The sequence below is a fragment of the Cupressus sempervirens genome, chromosome 1 (genome assembly GCF_028749045.1).
Source record: "Cupressus sempervirens isolate cs-2001-9-10 chromosome 1, ASM2874904v1, whole genome shotgun sequence".
NCBI lineage: Eukaryota > Viridiplantae > Streptophyta > Pinopsida > Cupressales > Cupressaceae > Cupressus > Cupressus sempervirens.
The window spans coordinates 669,872,610-669,898,724 of record NC_143118.1 but is presented as its reverse complement, the minus strand read 5'-3'; the positions used below and the strand labels follow the sequence as shown (position 1 = coordinate 669,898,724).

Below are 26,115 nucleotides of genomic sequence, written 5' to 3'. Positions count from 1 at the left end.
GAAGGGTGCACGATTGGGAGGTTAAGCCCTTCGCAATGCTTTTCCTCTCCTTTGGAAGCCAAGGTTTGCACAACTCAAGGATAAGGTCTATATGCAAGACAACCAAAATTCAGGTATTCTACTTTTATATTTATTTTTCCGTTTTTTAAATAATGTATTGTAAATAGATATTATAGTTAAGATTTCTTTCTCTTGCATTGGATTAAGAAGCAATTAGATTAGTTATTCCTTTACTTGAATGTATATAAATTGAAATAAAACAATAATCATGCATAGATGATACTATGGTCGTTATAATTATCTTTCATGTGACTTTGAAAAAAAGTTTTATTTTGTTATTTTTAATTCATTATATTAGTTAGAAAATTTAGCTTATCACACCCCCCCTTCAACCCAAACTAACATTTATTTATTTATTATCTAAACTATCTTATTTACTAAGTTATTGACGTAATAACTCCAACACCTAGAGCAGTGCAAACAAAGATGTAGCTAGACACATTAACAATGTGAAACAAAAAATTACCAAAGATACCCAGTTTCCCATACAAAATTCCCCTTTATAATGCTCATGTGAACTCACAAAAACTTTAAAAGTATTTTTCATTAAAAGGGTTCATTTTTATTCATTTAATGATCACCTTTTTCAATAAAACAAAATCTTAGTTGCAAGGTTTTTGCCACATGCACACTAGGTTTGCCCTATTATGGATACCAAGTGCACCTAGGGGATACCCAAGCACACCAATGACATTATGGGCCATGCCCATGTATCCACAATATATCTAGGGTATATCTTGAGCACACCTAATGTACCTAAGGTGAATCCACAAGGTACCCGCACCTAGGCACTTAAAAAAAAAGTTTAGACCCTTTTCTTTTTGCGAATTTTAATAAAAAGGATGCATTCCCCTAAACCTAAGCCTTCCCGAACAAGGACATCCCAAAAACATGGGGACAATGTCCCCAAGTCCCCAAATGCAGGTGCTTTTGCCTTGAGTTTTTAAAAGAACACATTTTTTTATTTCTATTTGGTTAATAGACAAATCTAGTTAAAGAGTCCATAGTTAGGCCCAATAACAAAGGCCATTAAACAACCAAAGCTCTTAACATGACTAAAAAGCATGGTCCAATATTAAGGTAGACAAGAGGGAAGTTCCATTTTGCATCCCTCGATCATTTCACCGCTGTAAAAATAATATAAGAGAAAAATACAAATAAACCCATAATATAGAAGCAAGATCGACAACATATTAAATGAGATAAGTATCAGATAATGGCACACTCGCAATAAAAAAGCCAGTTTATTCTAAGAATCTCATTTGGGAAAAATCTAGCAAAAGCAACCCACTCATTGTACAATGTTTTTCACTTTTCCTAGCCTTGACCTAGGCAGAAGTATTGACATTTAGTTTTACAACCTAGATCAAATAAGGGAAATCGCAAGGCAATATTACAATACAAGCATAAAGATAAAACCATGGACCTAAAAAACAACCTAAAAGGGCCCATGCAAATTGCCATCTTCGGTTACCACAAGTGCTTCCAATAATCCAAAAATGGAATAAAACCTTATATGAGAGATCTTAATGGTTTTTGTAATAGCAACACCTAAAAAGATTTACTTTTTTGCCAGTGGAAATCACAACATGAACATTTAAATGATGGTAGTTTACTGTCATAAATTATGATATACTTTTTCATTGTTCTTAATACTGCTGCTACAAAGTTTTGAGTGAGTAATCACTCATGACGAGACACCAAAACAAGAAATGGACACAAGTAGGAAACCCCACACCAAATACATCCAAAACAGAGTTGGAGATGACTGTTGCAGGTCTGAATGTTGACAAATGTCTCCCTCTTATCGGCAAGCAGGCAGCAACATATATTGACCTGCAAGCCTTGAAACTTGAATGCAATAGATTCTGAAGTGCCTGTGATGAATTAACACCAAACACTACATCCCAGACACACTCCAAACTCCCCAAAAAGGTGGCAAACAGGTCTAACTCTAAAATGATTATTTGAGAGGCAGCAAGTTCAAACCATAAGAAGAAACCTTCAATGATGCCCTCTAACCTCGCCAATAACACCTCCAAAAGGTCACCGAACACTAAAATCAAACTCAGCGCTTTTATTCAACCCCAAAATGATGAAAAAATGGAAAGTTTCAGGCCTGCTATGTATTTCAGTCATATCCAATATGAATATGGCACTGGAATAGGGGCAACCAGAAAATAGTAAATTCAAACTTATTATATCTCAGTTTGTTCATCACCTAAGGACCTGAAAATGGAGTATATACCCTAGGCACCTTCATCCAGCATCAGAAATCACTCAAGAGTGTAGCACCTTACCCTAGACTTCTAGCGCCATGCATCCAAAATACCTGCAAATATGTATACCCTTCATAAAAATAACAAACAACCTGTGAACCAATCAAAAAAAACTGTTAAAAGCCTCAAAATCCCATTCAATGGAGTCATCCAGCTAGGGAGATAACTTTGCTCATGATTTCAAATGTTTCTTATCCTTTGATTCACTCTCCAATGAAACATATAGATGGTACAACCAACAAGAGGATCATCAATACCCACAAAACTGAGCAGCCAGATAACCCTATCTAGAAACACATTTAAACACACCAAAAATATCAGAAATAATCACCAAATACAAAACCAAAAATCTGCAATGAAAATACTTTGAAAATCTCACCTTTCTGTAACCCAAAATCAGCAAATCTCAGAATAAACAATGATGATTGCTAAATAAAACCTCTCCAACCACCTAGAAATTGTCTTTTGATACAGCAATCAGTTGCATCTAATGAGGGCGTTCATCCTCACAAGATCCAAGGAAGAATGTGTGGGTTCAATTCCGACAATATTTTGTTATATGTACCCTTCTGCATATGGAATGAGAGCCAAAATCCTACTTTTACAGCTTTTTGAAAGAAGAGAGCAATTTTATATTTTTTAAATAATTTATTTTCCCCTCGAACATCATTTCTGACAACTTTAGGTGCAAATACCCTACAAAATTCCCTAGGCATCCACTTTTGCGAGGGACATTAAATTAATTTATAGAACTTAATACTTTTGTGAATAATTTGAAATTTAGTGACTTGAGTGTATAATTCGATTGCTCCATCTCAGTTGCAGAAAACACCTTTAAGGCAATGGAAAGCAAAATTTTGATCATGTCATTTAGTAATTAAAGTTGAGGGATGATGACAGGTATCCACTCAGGAACTTACTAAAAATAGACATTGTCCAAGAAGTTTGGAGAACACACAAAGCGGCCAAAAACACTTCTGAATCATCATACTGATTCATATTGCCAACTGAGGTTAGGTCCAGCAATGAAAATCAAAAAATCAAAAAAACAAGGCAATACACTTGAAGAAATTTGGAGTTTTCTTCAACACACCTAGAAGCTTACAAGAAAACTTTGAAACTATTGAAACTTGTAATGATATAAAATTAATTTAATGTCCCTCGCAAAAGTGGATGCCTAGGGAATTGTGTAGGGTATTTGCACCTAAAGTTCCTTGAGTTGTTATGATGTTCGAGGGGGAAGTAAATTATTTAAAATATATATATATTTGCTCTCTTCTTCAAAAAGCTATAAAAGGAGGATTTTGGCTCTTATTCCATATGCAGAAGGGTAAATATAACAAAATATTGTCAGAAGTCAACCCACACATTCTTCCTTGGATCTTGTGAGGATGAAAGCCCTCATTAGATGCAACTGATTGCTGTATCAAAAGACAATTTCTAGGTGGCTGGAGTGGTTTTATTCAGGAATTGTCATTGTTTATTCAGGAATCATCATTGTTTATTCAGGAACCTCTGTGGCTTCCACTTAATTGCCTAACTTATTGCCAATATCGGGCTCTCTAATCTTTCACACTAGCTATAGGCATTCATAGTGTCTTCCACCTTCCTATAATAGTAACTCTAATTCCCCAAGCTTCGCACCCGACCAATCTTCATCTCCTGCGAATTCAAACACCCGATCCTCAACATTGCCGGCCACTCAACTCTTTGCAAACACCGCCTCTTGTTATTGCTCAATGCCCCACTTCGCTATCCCATACTTGGCATAGCGTCCTGCAGATCAATAGACTCATCATGTATACTAAGCCCCATCATCTTCGCGAATTCAGGCATTGATAGATATAAAACTCCCTTGTGACTTGTAATGATAGATTACACTTTGCATTGTAGATGTTTATATGGTAAGCATTATGAAGATGTGTGTGCACATACCTTATAAACATTTTTTGAGGACATGGTGAATGTTATGCAAATTGATGTTTTAGAGGCCATTACACAGAGTACGTGGTGAATATCATACGAGTTGATATTCTGGAGGCCATTACTCACAGTAATTGGTAATCTTGCACCTCATTCTGGAGGCCATTACTCAAAGAGTATTGGGTGAATATCATATGTTGATCTTCTGTAGACCACTACTCAAATGTGATATCAAAATGGTGAATATCATATGTTGATATTTTGCAGACCATTACCTTATTGAATACATGGTAAATATCAAGTGTTGATATTTTGGAGATTATTACTTAGAGTATTCAGTGAATGTCATATGTTAATATTCTGAAGGCCAATACTCATGATATCAAATGTGATATCAAAATAGTGAAAATCTTCTGATCAAAGATTTTCTTAATGTGTCATTCCTATAGATTGCCAATGGTGTAATCTTTTTCATATGCTTATCCTCCCTAGCTAAGAGGGAGTGTTGATGTTTGGGAGCCTCAGTCGGATAAAACTATGGCTATATATAATTATATATGAGATATAATTACATGTAAGATATAAGGTTATTGTATGAGAGAAATTAATATAATAATATATATAATACTATGTGTGTGTGTGTGTGTGTGTGTGTGTGTATAACAATGATTAAATTTTTATTATATTAATTATCTAATTAACAAAAATACATGTCCCATGGACATGTCTTTTCATGGCTTATTCTCAATTTAAATAAGGCAATGTTTAGTACATCTGCAACGATCCTCCTAAAATTCAACATGGGAGTGTTGATGTTTGGTAGCTTCAGTCGGATAAAACTATGGCTATATATAATTATATATGGGATATAAGGTTATTATATGAGAGAAATTAATATAATATTATATATAACAATAATTAAAATTTTATTATATTAATTATCTTATTAACGAATAGACATGTCCCATTCATGGGACATGTGCATGTCTCTTCATGGCTTATTCTCAATTTAAATAAGAGGCCACTGTCATTTGGAAAACACATACCAAATACAAAGGCAGTGCTTAGTACATCTGCAACGATCCTCCTAAAACTTCAGCATGGTATCAGAGCCAAGTTTCCTTTGAAGAAAGCCTTGTTGCTTAAAGGAAGATCCTACAAGCCGATTATTTTCCATTACCTACGAAGTGTTATTGACTGCTACGATTGAGTGCCAACATTAACATGGGAGATAATATTTCTATACATGAAATTTCAATCTGACTTTGCACACACCCAAGTGGAGTCTTCAAAAACATTTGATTAGGGAGGAATGGAATGTAGGAGCCCGAAAGTCATTAATCAGGTATGATAGTACTGTGGTTGAGAATTGGACAGTCAGGTATGTGACTGCAATCACAACCAATGTAGATTAATGGTCCTGTTGCAATATTCAGTTTATGTTCATGGAACAGTAAATTAATGGATGGATTCTCGTGTCCAATTCATGTCTGTTACCATAGCAAAGTTTACAGCTGAAATTAGTAAGTTTCTGCGATTTCTTTTATATTCCCCTGATCATGTATGAGGATATTAGGGAGAATGATAAAAGCTTATATTTTTGCATTTGAAACTATGTTCTAATTCTAAGATTAATTGTAATCAATGTATGAAGTTGAGGGATAATCAATTGTTATGTAAATTTGAGCAACTCAATTCTATAATTGCAGAAATAACTGTGTGCATCACATGTTCTCCTCTTTTGGTTCGAGCGGTTGTCATTACAAGTCACAAGGGAGTTTTATATCTATCAATGCCTGAATTTGCTAAGATAATGAGGCTTGATATACATGATGAGTCAATGAATCTGCAAGACGCTATGCCAAGTATGGGATAGCAAAGTGGGGCATCAAGCAATAACAAGAGGCAGCGGTTGCAAAGAGTTGAGTGGCCAGCAATGTTAGAGGATCGAGTGTTTAAATTCGCCAGAGATGAAGATCGGTCGGGTGCGAAGCTTGGGGAATTAGAGTTACTATTATAGGAAGGTGTGTTGATGCGAGTTTTGTATCACTTAAATAACATATTACGATTTGAATATTCAATATGGGATATCAAACATGCAGCTCCTCTCTTGAAAAGTTAATGCTCATGAGACATGAGTATAACTCCAATGTTCCTTACACCGTTGGATGCTCGCTCAATTTTATCGATGTGATTCACTGGTAATCACGTAGGCGGCCTTACACAAATTGTTGAGGATGACTTGGACTTTGGTGGGATGAAGGCAATGGTGGCTCGATTTGTGAAATGTGCCAAGGCAGATAATGTTGATGGTGGCGATGATGGAGGATGTGTCTGCCAATGGTGATGTTGATGGGAAAGCGATGGTGGTTGAAGGTGAATGGATGTGTTCTAGTACTAGACCTACTCCTCTAACTTCTTTCCCTAAACTTCGACTACCCAGCTACTCACTATTCTACTCCTACTCCTATGAATGGAAGGTTAGCAAATGGACGGGAATCGAACCTAATGAGAGCTGACCAACGGCCTCACTTCCACAGGTGCAATGATTCAAAGGAATAATAAACTAGTTTACCACACAAGGCTTCCCAACCAGCCGCTAGAATGCTAGTGGTCTAGTATTGATCCCTATCAAACATTTACCAATGCAACCATACAACTATTCATCTACTTTAAAACTACTTCAAATGCAATTTACTTCAACAACTTGAAAGGAAATCTAACTAAGTGGAAGTAGAAAACATGCAATAATACCTAATGTTCTTAATCAACGTGCAAATCATAACAATGAAAAAGAGAGCAATTTTCGTATTATTTTCGCAACAATTTCTCCAACCACTTTACAAATGAGAGCAAATGGCCTTTTATAGGGGCCAAAAATAAAATGGACGGTGGAGATCAAAACAAGATCAACAATCCAGATTGGATCCCAAAAACCCTAATTAGGGTTGCCACCCCATCGGCCAATGAGAAGCTGCCACCTCATCAATTGACCAATGAAAAAAGTGCAAAAAGTAGCAACCAATGAGAAGGCACCAAAATGGTGGCCAATCAAAAATAGACACTTGTCCTATTCTAGAAGAAAGGGAAATTGCCACTTGGGCTTACATCAAATGATCTTCTAATATAAATCTTCCCTTTTCTTTCATTTTCTTAGCTAAGGCAATGAACTTAGCTAGCCTTTCATTAACTTCTTCCATAAGAGGACAAGGTGTGTGCTTCGACCTGAGTTCCACTGACTTCGCCACGCTGCTTGCTGCTTGTAGTATCTTTTCGTGATCCTTCTCATATTCCTTCACAAATCCAATAAAAGCATTGAGAGAGAAAAGGGTACCCAAATGCTTTTTCTTGATAGCAACCTTTCCTAACTCATCAAACTTCAATCCAAAATCTGTCTCTTTGACATCCTCTTTGCCAAGGGGGATTGTCCTTCCTTCAATTTTTCCTTCATCCATATCATGTCCATTGTACCGATATTGGTGTCGGTTATTCTCTTCATTTTCGAGAAGAAGGGCATTTTGGGCATCATATCCTCTTTGTCTTTCTTAGTCTTGTCCGCTTGAGATTCTTACTTGCACTAACATCCTCCATGCTCATCGCCCTATTACGAGATGGTAGAGTGGTGGACCAGAAGGCAAGTAGAACCAAGGGAAGCAATCCTAAGACTAGAACGAAAGAAGGATGTCAGCTTAAGGACCCCTTGCAACTCTAGATGATGAATATTCACCTTAACCAATAATCTTACAACAATTTTTCAGAATTAGGACTTGACCTTAAAAACTTCAAATCCCTTGCAAATCAGAAATTTATCATGCAATTCACCTCCAAATAAAATTACCTAGGGCAAAAATTGCAGCCTCTTGCAAAAATCAGAATACAGAATTTTATCTTCCACAAATTTTGGCTCCCAAAAATTTCGCCCTCCACAAAATTCGCTAAGCAAGAAGAGTGCAGATCTACTCTTGCAAAATCGGCAACACCTTGAGAAGGAGAAGTGAGAAGTGAGGAAGAAATGGGAGAGAGGCCTCCTCTTATACCCAACTTTCTTACTCCCCCCAAGCTAGCCGACTTGGACCCTAGGAGCAAGAAAAACAATAATTAATGCAAAAACTATGACCCACAATTAAATAATTGCTAAATATTAATTTTGCTAAATTGAAAATTGCCTTTTAAAATTGCCAATTAGTTCTAAATTGCAAAAGGAAATTAAATGGTGCCTTGGAGATGTTAAATATTTCCATTTAATGAGGATTTAGTAATAAATACGTCATTAAAATTGGATTTTGGCTAACCAAGAGCCATTTTTCAATATTAAATTACCAATTTCATTAAAGGCAAAAAGTTTTTAAGACAATTTTAATCTATTAAAGCCAATTTTTTGCAATTTTTACCCAAATCGATTTTGCTATGCCAAAAAAAATTTTGAATAAAATAAAATTTTCTTTTAGAGCCAAAAATCGATTTTTGCAATTTAGCCTCATTTCAACAAAATTAAAATTTTCACCAAAGAAAAATTTGAGATTTTCCAAAACTTAAGTCTAACAAAATTTTCCTTTTGAAAGATTATTCAAATTTACACATTTATCTCCAGATTTTCAAAAGAAAACGTCTAAGTACAAATTTACAATTTTATCTTGCCAAATATTGCTCCTTAAAATTTTGTCCGGCCTAAGGATGAAATTGGTGGCTCTGGAAAATCAAGCAAAGCCAGGTGAAAATAAGCTAAGTCTCTCCCACTGGCCTGAAGGTGTCCAAGGCGTGAAATTTTCAAAACTCAAAAATTTTGGACAAGCCAAAAATTTGCCGAGGCGATCAAACTATGAATGCCGATAGCTAGTGCGCAAGATTAGAGAACCTGATATTAGTAAAAAGTTCGGCAATTAAGTGGAAGTCGTGGTTCAAAGATTGAAATAGACCATGGGTTGTTGTAGGAATGTTCATGACTGTCAACGAAGATGGAGGACATTGCAGATGGCGACATGGTAGAATGTTGGGTTGGAGCTGTTGAGACCATAGTTAAGATCGATAAGTAAAATAGTGAACAAGTTTGAATTAGAAGTTAGTCAGAGAATAAAGATCACAAACGTGGAAAGAGTTGCAAGTTAAGCAGGCACATAAAGAGTACTTGGATAGAGGACTTATTTTTTACATCTTTTTCTTGCAAGCCATCTTAGAGGTCACATAGCTTGGTAGGCCCAAGGGGTTATTAAATATAGTTCAAACCATAATATTAAGGGGGTCAGGAGTAACAGGATGGATTTGACCGATGGCAAGGGATGTAAACCAAATACATAGTTCTTGTGAGCTAAGGAAAATGAGGGAGATTGAGATTTAGAGGGAGGCTGACATTTCTAGCAACCTTGAAAGAGAGGGAGCAGATAGAGGATATGATTCAGTCAGCGTTTGGTGATCTCAAACACATTGACTCAGAGTGAGTAAACCATGTTGAGATGGATTCTCCAGTGATCATTAAATTGTAGCAGTCAAGAGGACTATGATTCATGAATATACCTCGTGACTATGTGATTTTAATGGGCCTACCCCCTATATACATCATGAGGAAGTGATGACTTCCAAATGATGTTACTTGTATCTACAGAAGTTATTGAAAGGTGACAATCTTACAATAACAAAATTTTCTATTACAATGAATATCTTTTGATATCTTTGCAGATCATGATAGATTATACTTTGCATGGAGGATGTTTATATGCAAAGCATTATGAGAATGTGCATGCACATACCTTACAAACATTTTTTGAGTACATAGTGAATGTTTGGAGGCCATTTCACAGAGTACATGGTGATATCATACGACTTGATGTTCTAGAGGCCATTACTCATAGTACTTGGTGAATATCTTGCATCTAATTCAGGAGGTCATTACTCAAAGAGTAAATATCATATGTTAATCTTCTATAGACCAATACTCAAATGTGATATCAAAATAGGAATATCCTATGTTTATATTCTGCACACCATTACCTTATTGAATACATGGTGAATATCAAGTGTTGATATTCTGGAGACTATTACTTAGAGTATTCGGTGAATATCATATGTTAATATTCAGAAGGCCAATCTCAAATGTGACATCAAAATAGTGGAAATCTTCTGACAAAGATTTCCTTAATGTGTCATTCCTAAAGATTGCTAGTGGTGTAATCTCTGTCGTATGTTTATCCTCCCTAGGTAAGAGGGAGTGTTGATGTTTGCTAGCTTCAATCAGATAAAACTATGGCTACATATGATTATATATGAGATATAAGGTTATTGTATGAGAGAAATTAATATAATAATATATGTATGTATGTATGTATGTATGTATATGTATAATAATGATTAAATTTTTATTATATTAATTATCTAATTAACGAATAGACATGTCTCTTCATGGCTTATTCTCAATTTGAATAAGAGGTCGCTGCCATTTGGAAAACACATAACAAATACAAAGGCAGTGCTTAGTACATTTGCAAGGATCCTCCTAAAATTCAACAATACACTTGAAGAAATTTGGAGTTCTCTTCAACCCACCTGGAAGCTTACAAGAAAACTTCAAAACTATTGAAAAGCTCATTGAACAATATTGTGAAAATGGGGACATTACAATTTATCAGACTCACCTAGACTCGATGAGTCCTGAGGAAATCTAAATAAACAATTGCTTGTGGACTCATCCCTCAAGTACCTAGCAGGTCTAGTTAGACTTGCCGATTTTGACAAACTAATAGTACATGGCAAGTCCCACCAAGAAGACTGCCAATTCACTAGAAAAAGAAAAGAATAAACAATTAAAACACTCAAATATAACAAGTCAAATGTTTTTTTGAAGGATTTGGAAGTCTTGAATGTTGTTTAAAAGCAATAAAATTATGAAAACTGCCATGTCCCATGGGGGGGTGTGTGGTGTCAAAGGCTATAATTTGGGCTTGGTAGCAGGGTATTTATCCCTTGACCCTACCCTACATTGCAACAAGGAATGCACCAACAATGCTGCCCTCAAACCCCTTGACTTTATTAAGGCTGCTGCTCCAAAACCCCTTGACCTTACTAAGGCTTCTGCCCCCAAACCCACAGTATAGTTTTAAAAGCATATATTAAAAACCATTATGGGCCATGCTGGATGGAAAATTAACAATGTTTAATTCGTTCAACTTCTTCACAGTTAAAAAACTTAAAGTAATTGAATTATATTTATACTTTATGTTTTGTCAAATCAATCCATATCCTATGAAATGCTCATATGACTGTGGCAGCATTTGTAGATTTGTTAATGAAGCAAACGCATGACACCAAATAAAATTGGCAATGAGTAGAGCTGATTTTTTACTCAGACTCGAAAAGCTGATTTTTTACTTGGACTCAAACTCAGCGTCCAAACATTGCTAAAACTCAGCAAAAACCCAAGAAATTCAAAGATTTAAGGTTTTAAAACTTTCTTCATGCATCATTTAATCAATTAACATCAAAGACACAATAATTGAGATAAATAGAAGCTCCTTTGCACACATACACAAGTTTACAATGATCACATAAGTACATTCTATAAATGTGAATTCTGAAGGAAATAAGTTAACTAAATAACACATTAAAAATATAAATAGTGTCACTATCAAATGTCTACAATATTCTCCATGCAATCAAAAGTTCAAAACATGTATCAAAATAAAATCTGAAGTGTAGAAGACTAAGGCTCAAAGTAGCCTATATCAGTGACCAGTTGACCCTGTAACCTTGCTACATGTATGTCTAAGATAGGTCACGGAAGATTCTGCAGCCATCTTCTCTCTGTGTCTGAGGCTTAACCTTAGTGGCATCCTCATCACCCGGTATATTTGCAAATAATGTGACTCAATTTCAAATCTCCATATTGCAATAAGGAAAGCCAATTTGGAAGACATGTATTTAATAAAATGTCCAAATATAGGTTCTAAATTGGTCTGTGTTATGGTAATACTACCAATTTGCTTTTGAGAAAAAAATAACATAGGAATCAATGAGCAAATGTATTAATTCCTAAGAAAATTGCTCAATTGCTAAGAAGCTCTTCTTCTTGCCTCTCAAACCTGCAAAAGAAGAGCAATTTACTGTTCCATTTTTTTCCTTTTGTTTTAGACATTTTGTCCATCTCAGACACTTAAAATTGATAATGAAGAAAACTTTTTTTTTTTTTTTAAATTTTGCTTTTGACCACCTGAGTGCCATTGCAGAGTCCAGGCTTCTGGACTTCACGAGTCAGCCCAGACTTGGCCTTACCCCAACGAATCTGTGTCCAAAGGCAAAAAGACTCTGAAGGCCTGGCTTGGCTCAGGACTTGCAGAGTCTTGTATCTATGATTTGTACACCTAGAAATCTTGACAAGATTTATATAGATAAGTATGAGAATTTTTCCACAGCAAGTCAAATTATGATATTGCTATGAGGATTTACTGTGTAGTTTTTGAGTCAAACTCATTGACTCGGTGCTTCACCTCTATGAGCATCACCTAGATCCGACGAGTGCTAAGTGTTCCATTTATTGTCATCAGAGATGGATTCGTGTAAATCACTACTCATGAAACATGAGTCAAGGAGTTTGAGTCAAAAACTAAACAGTTAAATCCTGATAGCAATATCATAATTTGACTTGCTGTGAAAAAATATCTCTTACTTAATTGATAAGCTTAAGGGGCTTTCCGATGAATGGTTCATAAGGCACAACACTTGGTGAAGGTTTTGCAAATGGGGTTGCAAGCAAACTGGATTTAACCATGGAGAAAACTCTGTAGTTAAGTGCACTCGAACCGGAGTAGTACTGGGATGGGTGACCTCCCGGGAAGTCCTGGTGCTTCACTTCTGTGAGCATCACCTAGATCCAATAAGTGCTAAGTATTCCATTTATTGTCATGAGAGATGGATTCGTGTAAATCACTACTTATGAAACATGAGTCAATGAGTTTGACTCAAAAACTACACACTTAAATCCTGATAGCAATATCATGATATTTATATATTTAAAAGCATTGTTTCCTTCAACTAAAATCTATGTCTATGTGATAGATGAAAATTTATTTAATGAAGGTATAAGATTTAAATCATTATCAAACCTTTATATTATTTCATGGCTTTTAAAATTTGTCATGTATACGCCATGTATGAATGCATCAGCCTGCTAGGTCTGCCCTCAAGCGTGTCTTTTAAAACTGAGATTTACAGAGTGGGGGACAGATTTATTACCATCCTACTATGTTGTAATGAAGAGAGCAGAATGTGTCTTAAATCCTTTTTCTCCTGCTAATGCTGCAGACTAGGCTGGTTATAGTAAACCGGGTCATGATTAATGCTTTGATAAGTATTTTGTTGATTGTTGACTATTGTGTTGATACAAACTGATATTGTGAATTCAGTTATAATAGGCACCCTTCATTGCATTCGTTCAGGCTAAAGACTGTTGGCTTTAGGTCAGTGTTCACTGCTAAACTCTTACACTGCCAATTGCAATATTAATAACATACTAGGTAATTTGAGATGAAGAACAGTTATTGCTTATTCCAGGGCAGTGCTTGTACAATGAAAATATGGACCAGACAGGAACGTGGATAAAATCGGCCGCCTTCCCTAACTACGAGAAGTGTATTTACTACCAGTTGTCAATTCGAATGCAACCACTGGTAGCCACTCAAACTAATAACTAGCAACTATGCAATTGGTTAAGTAATTAGCACGTATTCAATTACATACTAACAAAACATAAAATCGTTATCAACGAAAAGAACTCGAATGTTAACCACGACACTAAAATTCAAATTGGTTAAAAATTGAGATAATTTTGACAGCAAGTAATGTTGTGCCGATATCCATGCATTTAGGAAAAGCTTGGGAGTAAGCCAGGCCTTGCCAATCCATCAACAACTTTAAGCATATCTAAAATCAAGTAGTAGCTCCAATGCGTGGTATTAATCAGCTGCAGCGCATTTCGTAGTCCCGTCATTGCTAGACTTATTATCATTTAACCTAACTAGGCCGTGTTTAGAGCTAGGCATAATTAGGGCTACAACGCAGTAGTTGTAAGACATTGGAGCTTTGATAAAGTTCTTTTAAAGAAGCTCTGGAAGACTCCACTTACAGTAACATTGACGCCGTCTGGGGCGATGCGAACTCTACCAACAAGGCCCAAAGCACTACAGTTGTCACGAAACCAGTGGAGGAGAGACTCTGTATCTGGTATATCCACGTACTGATAGTACAATAAAACCCCCTCTTCTTCCTCATCTGTCTGGTTAACTTGCACCTCCATTGTTGCTTGTTTTTCAGAGATTTAAGGGATTTTTGTCAATTCATTTGGATGAAAAGTAGTTTGGGTTCGTTTTTGTTTGTTTTGTATGACTATTGAATAGACAAATTTTAAAATTGAGAAGCCTAAACCTTTGGTTTAAAACGGAAATAATTGAAGAAACATTTTCACTAGGTCTTTGTTTTTCAACCACTGTCAAGTTGTTTTCACACTACACATTAGCATTTGCGTCAAAGAGGTGCAATAGTAATGTTTATAGAGATATACGCAATTGTCATTCCATTTGATTATTATGATTTAGTTAAAGAAGGTGCAATAGTTATGTTTATAGAGATATATACAATTGACATTTCATTTTATTAATATGAAATACTAAAGCAAGTTAGCATTTAGTTATGTATTTATTTATTTATCTTTTTTCTATTGTGTAAATGTGTATTAAAAAGTATATGAAGGAGACAATTGCTTTGATTTTCCATATCTAAAACATTTGTACGGAAAGTTTTCATAAGTGGGCTTCTTCTTCTTTTTCATAGAATTCTATATGGGTTAAACTGTTTTGCATTTTTTAGTGTCTCTCAAAGGAAAACAACAATTAAATCTGAAGGTTGCTTAGTGACTTGATTCTTGACATGATTGTAAATGTTAAGCTCTCCCTCATTGTCCTACCAATGTTGATTCTTACTTTCTATAATGTCAGACTTTGGGATTTTTGTATCATTATAACCTACGCAATATACATCAAAATGTCACGTTAGCATTATGTGTTGGCCTATAGAAAGTAGGACATGTTTTTCAAGTTGTTCTTTTCTCGCTATGTTCTCTATCGTGCTCCTTGTACTTATCACAATGCTTATTGCAACTAGGTAATTCAACAATTCTAACATCCATCTATTATGGAGTTTGATTGTATGATTAATAGCAAATAGGTCCATTGAGTTGTCAAATTCTTCCTTTTTCTCTGGTGTTATTTGTTAATATGTTTGTGTCATCAAGAGTTGTCAGTTATCTTGTTCTAGCTTTGCTTCTCGTATGTTCTATAATATGTGACAAAATTGCACATGACTTGCACTTTCACCTTTTAGTCAATACATTATCTTGTGACCACTATCATGAATTGTTCTCATAATATTATAGCAATCAAGTGTGATGTGTAGATAGGCTTATCTATAACAAGTGGAAATTGTGTGAGATCGCCAACAAGGATTACACAAATGCCTCTAAAGTACTTGTTTTGACTATAAGGAAATGTCTACCTTAATTTGCTATCTATTTGTAACAGTAGCTTTGGTCCTTTGAAGCTCATCTCATCAATTAAGAATTATCTTACATCCTTCAATTCTTCTTGAAATTTTGTCAATGCATGTCCTTGCTATGTTTGCATTTCTTTTACGAAAATTTTGAGCACTGAATTATTGTTGATGCATGTATTGTTAGAATAAAGCAATAACTTAATTATTAAGTCATATTAACTTGATCATTAAGTTACCTTTATTCTCTCTTAAGACTTTACCTTGTGGATAATTGATATTTAATAATTTTAATAATTATATTAATTATTGAATGTCTTCATTTTTTAGAGTTTCTTATTTTAGACTCTTCATCTCCTGTGTATGTATTGATCATTGTATCTTTTATTTAATTTTTTGATCTAATCATATAATCTTCAATATTTTCAAAGCTCAAACCCTTGTTTTGTTATTTCATTATTCTCAGTGACATGTTATCTTTGCATGCAGGTGATCTTAGCTTCATGAAGTTGGATTGACAACTTCTACATGGTATCAAAGGTTGTTGTAGTGGTGCAAGCATGAAATTGGATTGACAACTTCTACATGGTAATAAACTTAGTTAGGAGTGAAAGTTCCTCCAAGCCACCTTCAAAATCATATTCGAGAAAACCCATTCTAAAAGGAAAATCTTATAAGTCTAGTGAGTCTTCCTCCAGGACTAATAAGTATATAGGTGATAAATATAGGTTTTGTGGAAAGAAAGGACATCCAATTTCTAGGTGTTGGAAATGTTTGAGGTTTTACACAAGGCCATGCAACAACAACACATTACTTCTCTGAAGCTATCACTTTCCACAATAAATGGACATTCTCTTTCTACACAAGCTCTTTTTACTAATGCCTCTTGGATCACTAACTCCAGTGCTTTCAAAAAAAAATCGGTCACCTCACTTGCACTATTTTTACTTACGAGTTCTATTTTTATTTCTTTGGATGTTGATTCTCTTTAGGATGTTCTTTTGGTTCCTGATATTTCTATGAGTCTCCTTTTAGCTTACCAAATTTTCCATTATGGCTCTATTAAAATAGTTTAGTTATCCCCACATGATGTGTTTATTTGAGACCTTCATAATCCTGATTTAATTGTTGCTAGTGGGAGTGTTGATATTGAGTCTCACTTGTACTGGTTCAATGGCTTTGAGAGTTTATACAGTTCAAGTGTTTCTCTTGTTGCACATGCAGACTTAATGAGCATATTTTAGCATGAGCATTTTGGGCATGTCAACTACAAATATTTACATCAGATGAGTACTCAGACAGTTTTGATTAGATCACCACAAATTTATTGTATAGATGGTGTTTGTCATGGATGTGTTATTGGCAAGCATCATTGAGATCTCTTTCCTACAAGTAGAGCTACATGTGCCAAGGCGCCCTTGGAGTTAGTTTGCAATGAACTCGTGTCCTTTTTAAATCCTTCTTTTTTCAGGGACTTGATAGTACTCACATTCATTGATGACCTCACCAATTGTACATGGGTGTACTCTTAAGTATGAGTTTAATGTCTTTGATTCATCTGAATCTTTAAGTCATCTATTCAGAAGTAGTCTGGACTTTCCATTAGGAGGATACACACAGATAATGGGGGGTATGTAAATAATCTTTTAGATATTTCTTCACCAAGCATAGTTATTTGCATTAATTTACAATAGCATACACTCAGGTCAACATATTAGTGTTGTCCAGAGAAAGAACATAACCTTATAGGATATGACCAATTGTATGATACAATCTCAAGATATGTAGTCTTCTTTCTGGGATGAGGTAGTGAATTGTGCCAACTATATTCAGAATCAGATGCCTCATAAGGTATTACGACATATGACTTTTGAGGAGGCTCGATCTCATGCCAAGCTTGATGTTTCTACATTCTAAGTTTTTGGTAGTGAGGCTCAGGGATTTATTCTCAATGGGTAAGGCCCCTTCCCTAATATCCTATTATAAATCTTAATATTATGAATATGATTAGATACAGGAAGAGTAAGGAGATGAGATGTCATGTTTTTGTCTCTCACGTATAGAATGTGAACTATACAGTGTTATTGTATGCCTTATGATAAATGATGATAAGTAGGTTCTAAAATTTTGGTATGCCATGATTGGCATTCTAATTATTAATATTGAACCTAAGATCTTATTAGGATTGATATACGTTTTAGTCTTTTTTGTGTTAAGTATCGTATTTAGAATTACATTGGGTTGATAAGCTAAGACCTATGGAATAAAGGCTCAAGATGTCATGACCTGGAAACTATGTTGATGGTTTCATGATATAGTGTGGGCTATTAGGATAATTGAATTCTAGAAAGATAAATCAACATGCACTCTTGTGAACATTTCTAATAATCACAAATGAAAATTGTTATTAAAATTTAATAACGGCCTACACGGTAGAACTCAGTATGATGTAATGCAATAATCCAATTATTATGTAAGTAGTATTAGGTGGATATGTTGATATTGATAATGATAGATTTTACGGCCCAATAAAATGTAATGGATTTATTCTATGATAGATTTTGAAACTATGAGACATTACTATGCAAACATCTTGTTTACCTGACAAAATTGATACACCTTATAATGTACTATCTCATAATGATAATGGGATACTATTAGCAATCAAACTATATTTAAGTGAAACAAAGGATATTAGTTGTGATGTTTACATTTTGACTATTTTGACCTAAAATATGTGTTCAGAACTAATTTTCATGTTGAATGACTTAACAGTATAGATTCAACATTTCATCATTATGATAGGAAATGGATTACGATGTGGTTTGGAATGTTAGTTGATCATTTGATTAGATACTAATGTCAATATGTAGATTCTAATATTTTAATGCTTTAAATGCTTTATATGGAAATGATTAGAAAATGAAAATTGATTATGATGTTAAGGTGAATTATTTAAAATAAATTTTTCATGCACTTATATACATGCATTTTATATGATTTTTTTTCATTGGGCTACTGATGTTCAAATTAGTGTGTAGGCAATTGAACCATGGAATTATTTGGAGGAAACAAGGTCCAAATTTATGTGAACACTATTTAGCCAAGGCAAATCTTGGAAGATTTAAAGCCTCGTTGTGATGTGTTTTATTTCATAAATGTAAGCTTGCATGTGTGTGGTGAATTTAAATTCATGAGTAAATAGGGACATGTCATTGTGATGTGTAATGTGTTGTAATGTGTCACTTGACACTTGTAGTTGTTTATGTGTTGATGACATCTCACCTAGGGTTCTAGTCATAGTTATACTTAATCTTAAACTAATTACCTTTCATACGATTAAGTAAATTCCACTTGGAGAAAGGATAGGATGGGTCACCATCAAGGGAAATTCGAATTCAAACTTGACAAGGATTTTAGAGGGTCAATAGGTGGTTCCAAAGTGCCATTTTTGTGAAAATAAGCTACACATATGTTAGCATAACATGTTAGGGGCCTAAATTTGACAATTTTATTGCTTAGCTAGCCTAGGGGACCCGTTAAACAATGCATTCTTCCACCAATTCGAAAATTGAGTTGTCCCATCAATTCAACCCCATCTTTGCTCTTAGTCAAAAGTAACGAATTTGGTAGGGACAAAGTTGTAAGAGATAGTGGCTTGATATTTTTGCCAAAAGGAGGTGGTGGGAGAGTTTTTTCTAGTGGTCTTGAACTAACTAGTGAGGTGTTCACCCACTCTCTAACTTTAGAGACACTTAGGGTTTGGAAGCTTGGAGGGAGCTCTTCTACAACCTTTCATTTCTATTTTGCAAAGGAATTCAAGGTTGGTGTTCTTGCCATGTAGTTAATTTCTTCCATTTTGAAGTTGAATCTTGGCATTGTATTCATGTGAATGTAGGTAGTGAGAATGTCATTGTAAGGAAAATGTTTGGTATCATCTTGTATCATGTTGTGTTGTGTTGTGATGAGCATGAAGTTTGGATTTTCATTGTTTTCTTGCTTTTGATTTTCCATGATTTTGTGCATGAGTGTTGTTATGGGTGTGAGGGCTTCACTCACCCTTTGGGAAGGGAAGAGAAGTCCAAGGTAAAGGGGTTAGTTGGGCTTGAAAATGTATTTGAGAACCTTGGAGTATGGGCTTCATTGCATGCCACAATCATTCATATCTTGTTGGGGGTGATAAGGGAAGTCTAGTGTAGAAAGGAAGTTTATGGAATATGGGCTCCAAGAAAGCTACAATTGGTGGTAGTGTGTTTGGAGGATGATTGTGAAAGCCCTGAAAGGGCATGTAACTTGCTAATTTGTGTAATGACCTTTACTATAAAGGCCACTGAAAGCCTCAAACTGGACTTAGGAATTTTGTCAAACAATTGGCATGTAACCAAATAAGGCTGCAATATTACTAATTGTTGTACAACGAAACCTTAATATATGATGCCAATAATGTATGAACAACAATTCCAGATTATAACACTACCAATCTAAGAGATAGATGACAATATGAAACTCAAATATGAAGTCCAATGCAATTCTGATTTTATGACAGCAAATAGAACTGATTACAATGAGAGACAGTCACAACTATGCACTTCTAATACATCAAGCTCTTGACAATGCAATGTTATGACATGAACAATAACCTAGTTCAGATTTGGAATGCAAATGATGAAACTTTTACAACAGTTATAATGACTGGAAATAACTATTTATGCAATGACAGTGCTGACTGTTCTAATCCATAACATGCAATATTTTGGCAATCAAAACTTCAGTTTGTGCAGCTGGAATAGCTCCAATTTTTCCGGATATGAATGCTGAATTAATGCCACACGAAGACCTCACAATCTGCCCCAAACCGACTCACAAAATTGTTGTTGCTGCCCAACTGATAGGGCCATACAGGTACGACCTGGTACGGCTGCTAGATAAAAATATTGCAGCATTTTTTTTGTCACTCCAAAGGCAATAAATCTGGGTGCCTAGGGTTGCTAAATAACCCCCTAAAATATGAAATTCATCTGTCAAGCCAATTAGGAGTTATGAGCAAAAACGTGGGTCCAAACCTTGGACTGGCAGTCTGAAAATAATGCACAACTGTGTCTACAAACCATGTTAATCAATCCACAAATGCTAGGGCACAACTGAAACCCTTATTCCAACCAAAGTAAACCCTTATAACTGAATCTCAATGAAGTCCAAATGAGATGGCTGAATTACCAACTCCTCAAATGCAACAATTCAGGTGATATTTCACACCCTCAAAGTCGCCAATCCAAGGGAGTGATTCGTTCCCAAAGATCAAATAATTTGCAGACCCAAGAGACTACAAATTTGCTCCACAATGGAAGAAGTAGAAGAAATCTCAAATCCAAGCATGTCCAAATGAGAGGCCCAGCCCTCTATTTATTCACTTTTCTAAGAAGTTGCTAGAACTTCTAGAAACATCCTTTATAAAATCTCATTATAATGCACTTTTTATAATAAAGTAATTTTATAAAATAAAAAGTGCAACTCAACTTAAAATTATAACATGTAGGCCCCAATAACACATAATAATAAAATATAACCTCTTAACACTTCTTCAAGAGCAAGATATGACCATCTGATCCACAGAATTGACTCTCTCTCCACACCATTTGCCTACGAGAGTCTGGAATATGCAAATCCATGATCAATGCCATGTCGAACTAAAGAGGGGACATTACAATTTGTGAAAGCCCTGAAAGGGCATGAAATATGTTTATTGCAGATATTATTTGATATGGCAAGTCAACATTTGAAAAGCACACCTTCACCCTACGCTCAAGGTTCTATTGGTGAACAAATGTAAAATACCATTGGGATGAGATTGTTCAAGTGTTGTAATGTGATGTATATGCATTTGTAAGGTTGGAATGAAACTTTGTTTGAACCTTATTTCCCTAGCTCAGTGGGTGGCCTCTTTGGAAGCTTAGAATGGGAGGTGAGCCTCCATGGTTCCTAGTTTTGTGTTGTTTTGCAAGTTTTGTGAGAAAATATCCTATGAGGAGATTAGGGTTTTCCCCTTGGCAATGTTGAAGAATCAAGGGTTGTGAAGAGACCAAATTTTCCCATGTCATTTTGTAGTGCATGCCCCTAGTTTACATTTCTGTTATCATTGTCAAACTCTTTTAGGCCAAATTTATGCTTGATGATTAGTAGCATTGTTTTAAGATTATCAAATATTGTTTCATATTCAGTTGATTTATGATGAGATTACATGGTACTCTATACTTCATATATGCATGATGATTATTACAGTGTTTTCAGTAATTGATGATGATTAGTTAGATGGATTGTCGTGTGTTTTCTTATGGATACTTACCCCATACTACATGTGTATGGTGTGCATGTATGCTTTCTTTACGTATGGCATTTCTAATGTGGTTAAGGAAAGGAGTTGTAGTCACTTGCTAGTTGGGATCTACATGATGCACCACTTCCTACCATTGCTTGTTTAGTTTAGAATATTGTGTTTGTACATGTGTGGATTTTATGCAAATTGCAAGTACCAGGTATCAACTTCCTTGAATTGCTAGGATGAATGTACCCTATCGCATTATCTCAATGGTAAGAGAGGGGAGATAAATTCTTAGTCCAAATCCTAAACCTTTAAGCCATTTGTCCTAGAAAATTAGGACAAGTATCTAAATTGTTTACCCTCTGAATGTGTTGGATGACACTAATTCATGATTATAACCCTTTAGTTTAATTTTGTATGTGGTTTTCTATGATGGGTTTTTGTATTTTGTTTTATGAGTCTTTAGGTGTTTTTCTATTAATTAAGTCAAATTAAATTATTCGAACTAATGAGTTAATTTAATAGAAATTTATTATGGTATTTTAATATTTAATTAATTTGGAAAATTAATTAAATAAATAAATAAAATTTAAAAGATAAAAGTTATAAGTTTAATTTTAGAAGATGATAATATTTATTTAATTTAATAATAATATATTTATAGTTCATTTTTAAATAAATGTTAAATATTATTATTATTTAAGTCAATAAATATTTTATCAATTAACATTTTGAAAATAAATTAAAGCATGAAAAGATATTAATTTATTAAGAGTTTTAAAATTCCATAAATTATGCATGAGATTAAAATATAAGAAATTAATTTAAAAGTGAAAAGATATTAATTTATTAAAAGTTTTAAAATTGCATAATGCATGCATGAGATTAAAATTTAATAAATTAATTGAAAAGAGAAGTCAAGTGAAAATAAAATAAAATAATTCTATAATTCAATTAACGCGCATGAAAAAGATTAAGAAAAGTTAATAAAGAGTTAAAGTCTAGTGAACAGAGAGTTCTCTCGTGCGATCACACAATTAGTGCCCCGATTTTAGGAGAAAACTCCTTATCACCAAATTGAGGGTTCATTTTCAAAGGACCGCAAATTTGGGAAGAGGAAGGAATTTCGGAAGAGAGAAGGTTCTAAGAGGAGGAATTTCTCTACAATCATCTTGGGCATAGTGAATAGCATCAGAGTCTAGGTAGACACTTGTGATTATTCGCTCAATTTAATACATTCTTTCTTTCCTGTCTTCATCATATCTATTGAATGATTTTCGAATAATTCTTGTGATGAATGTTTCATATTATGAGTTTCTAGTATGTTTGTTAAATCCTTTGTACATGGAAAGGTTTAAATTATCAATATAATCCTTCTTTCAATAGATTTTAAAATTTGAATATTAAACAAGGAAGGGTTGTTATGAAATCAAAACTTTAGCAAATGAATTTGACAGGATGGTCGTTTTTCTTCTATTAGAATACCATTAGAACTTTTTATAATAATAAAAAATAAAAAAATAAAAATAAATGTATTTTATTTGAAAACATGTTAGGGAGGGGATTACTTTTTAAAAAGTAAATTATGGGGGGGGGGGGGGGGGGGGGTGGAAGCGGGGCCACCACACCCACACCTCCCACTACCTACGGTCGGTGGCAGCCATACAAAGACAGCCATCGTAGGCCCTACGACAGCAAGGAGGGGCTGCACAACCTGCCTTTAAAGCCAATGGGTTTTTAAAATATTCGCAGGATTTTTTTTTTTTAAATTTTATTAATTTTATTTATTAATAAATTTTAATATTAATTTTATTATTAATTAATAATATTTATTATTGTGTTTTTATTATTTAATAATGATTATTAATAAAGTTTATTATTAATTGTTATTACTTTTAATTATTATTTAAATAAATTTTATGAACTGTTTTAGTATTTAATAATTATTTAAAATATATAATTATCTTATATAATTAATTAATCTAATCTAATTTAATTTAATTTATTTATTTAATAATGGAAGTTATGGAGATTTATTTAATTATTATTAATCCTAATTTTTAATAAAATTGCAAATTATTTTATTCTAAATCAATGGAATTATTTTAACATCTTGAATAAATAAATAGTTATCCTTTGATTTTTTTTTAAAAATTGACTTAAAATATAATGGGGGTAATTCTATATTTGCTTCAAAAACGAGAATGGCTTTAATTGCAAGGGTAGAACTGTAATCCCTAACTACTTGAAAACTTATACTGAAACAAGAATTGAAATCTTATTGTAAGCTGAAACTATGTTCCAAAATTAAATCAAACTATGAGACTATTTTGTGTTCTATGTTTTGTTTATGCTTTCAGGTTTCGGGTTTTGACCTAGCCTTGACTAGTCTTAGGATATTACCAGAGGCTTGGGGGTTATGTGATTGTGATGTTATGATGTTTGATCTCGATTCTTTAAACCCAACCATGGTAATGTGTCTAGTATGCTCTATGATGTGTGTTGATCTATTGATTGTTTTTGCTTTCCAATGTTCTTGTGTGATGCTGAGCTATATGTATGATTTGTTCTTGGTGATGTCATGCTATGACATATTTGACTTAACCATTTTAGAGTCTTTGATCAATATTATTGGGATGTTTTCTAGTTACTCTTAGAGAACTCATGTATTATTGTGAATTATTTATGATGCTTTCCAATCACTTGCATAGGACTAAAGTGATTTTATATGATTCTTTGATTTATACTTTTATGAGCCTAGGGTAGCTTATCTATATGTAATGTCGGGAAGTGGCTTGCAATGGGGGTCGGGGCCCTAAGTGACTGCCAGGGTAACCCATTGTAAGTTGTTTAATGAGTGAAAATGCTACACTAAATGAGAATAAAATGAACCTAATAAGAGTCTTTGTATGTTCTCACCCATGCCTCGAGTGCTAGTACAAACTAGGATGGGAGTCAAGAGAACACTTCATTGCGACCTTGCATCTGTAGTATGCCTTGTAAATACGAAAGGATACTAGTGGCCGCATAGGGATCACTAGGGGGGAGAGGTCCTGAGAGACTGCCAGGGTAACTCTAGAGTGATTCGTGCAATGACACTTGCCTGCTTATAGAGTAGATTTCTTATGTGTCTTTGTGTTCCTCTAGGTACAGATGTCATTTTATCTTGGAACCTTTGAGTTAGATTACTTTTAGGATTCCCTAGACTTAGAGTGTACTTTTCATGTTTAGATTGATATCTTGTTTGAGACTTGAAACTATCTCCTCAGCGCGGTGGGAGTGGGCCATTTAGGTTCCACATGGTTTGGTGGTAGTGCTTTTTACTCTTATCATCGAGATTTGTTTGTGGTCACCGTGGTTGGAGCTTCCTTATCTGCATTTTCTTTTTATTCTATCTTTGTATCTTATGATGGATGGTCATATCTTATGATGGATGTTTATATCTTTTATGGTGGATGCTTTCATTTATTGTATTATACTTTTTATCATGGATCCGAGGAGGATAATGTAATTTTATCTTATAAATGTATATTATTTTAGCCTTTCATACCCTGTGACATGTACAGTGGATGGTTGAGCATTTCAAATTTCATTGCCAAGTGGTATTCGAAACAAATGTATATTATTTAAATGGACATTGGACTTTTTAATTATTCTTTCATAGGGATGTGGTGTTTGATGGACTTAGAATTAATTAAATTAAAATGTAATTCAATGTCATGGGATCCTTAAGGAATGTAACCTATTATGTATGCTTATAGATGAATCGTATGTTGTCGCTTCTGCTACCTTATGTTTGATGTGTATGTTATTCTTTCTTGTTAAAAAAAAATGTTTGGCAAACTTAGTAAAACTTTAGGTTAATTCTTTTGGATCCCTTGGTTGGACATTACATTTGGTATTAGAGCTCGAGTTTCTACATTGGGAGCTCTGGGTATATTGGAACGCCAGTAGTTGTTAACTAGTAGAACAAAAAAAAAACTGAAAAATTGTTATGGATATCTTTTT

The 26,115-nt window shown here is 34.3% G+C and overlaps 1 protein-coding gene across 1 annotated transcript in view; it reads right to left on the bottom strand.

The window, feature by feature from the left end:
• LOC149579654 (rhodanese-like domain protein) overlaps window positions 1-14,761 on the bottom strand; it is a 132,962-nt gene extending 118,201 nt beyond the window's left edge. The window contains exon 1 of the mRNA XM_089786385.1: window positions 14,371-14,761. Coding sequence (XP_089642511.1) covers window positions 14,371-14,541 — 171 coding nt within the window. The 5' untranslated portion in view covers window positions 14,542-14,761. The remainder of the gene's footprint in view (window positions 1-14,370) is intronic.
• Window positions 14,762-26,115: the final 11,354 nt, after the last annotated feature.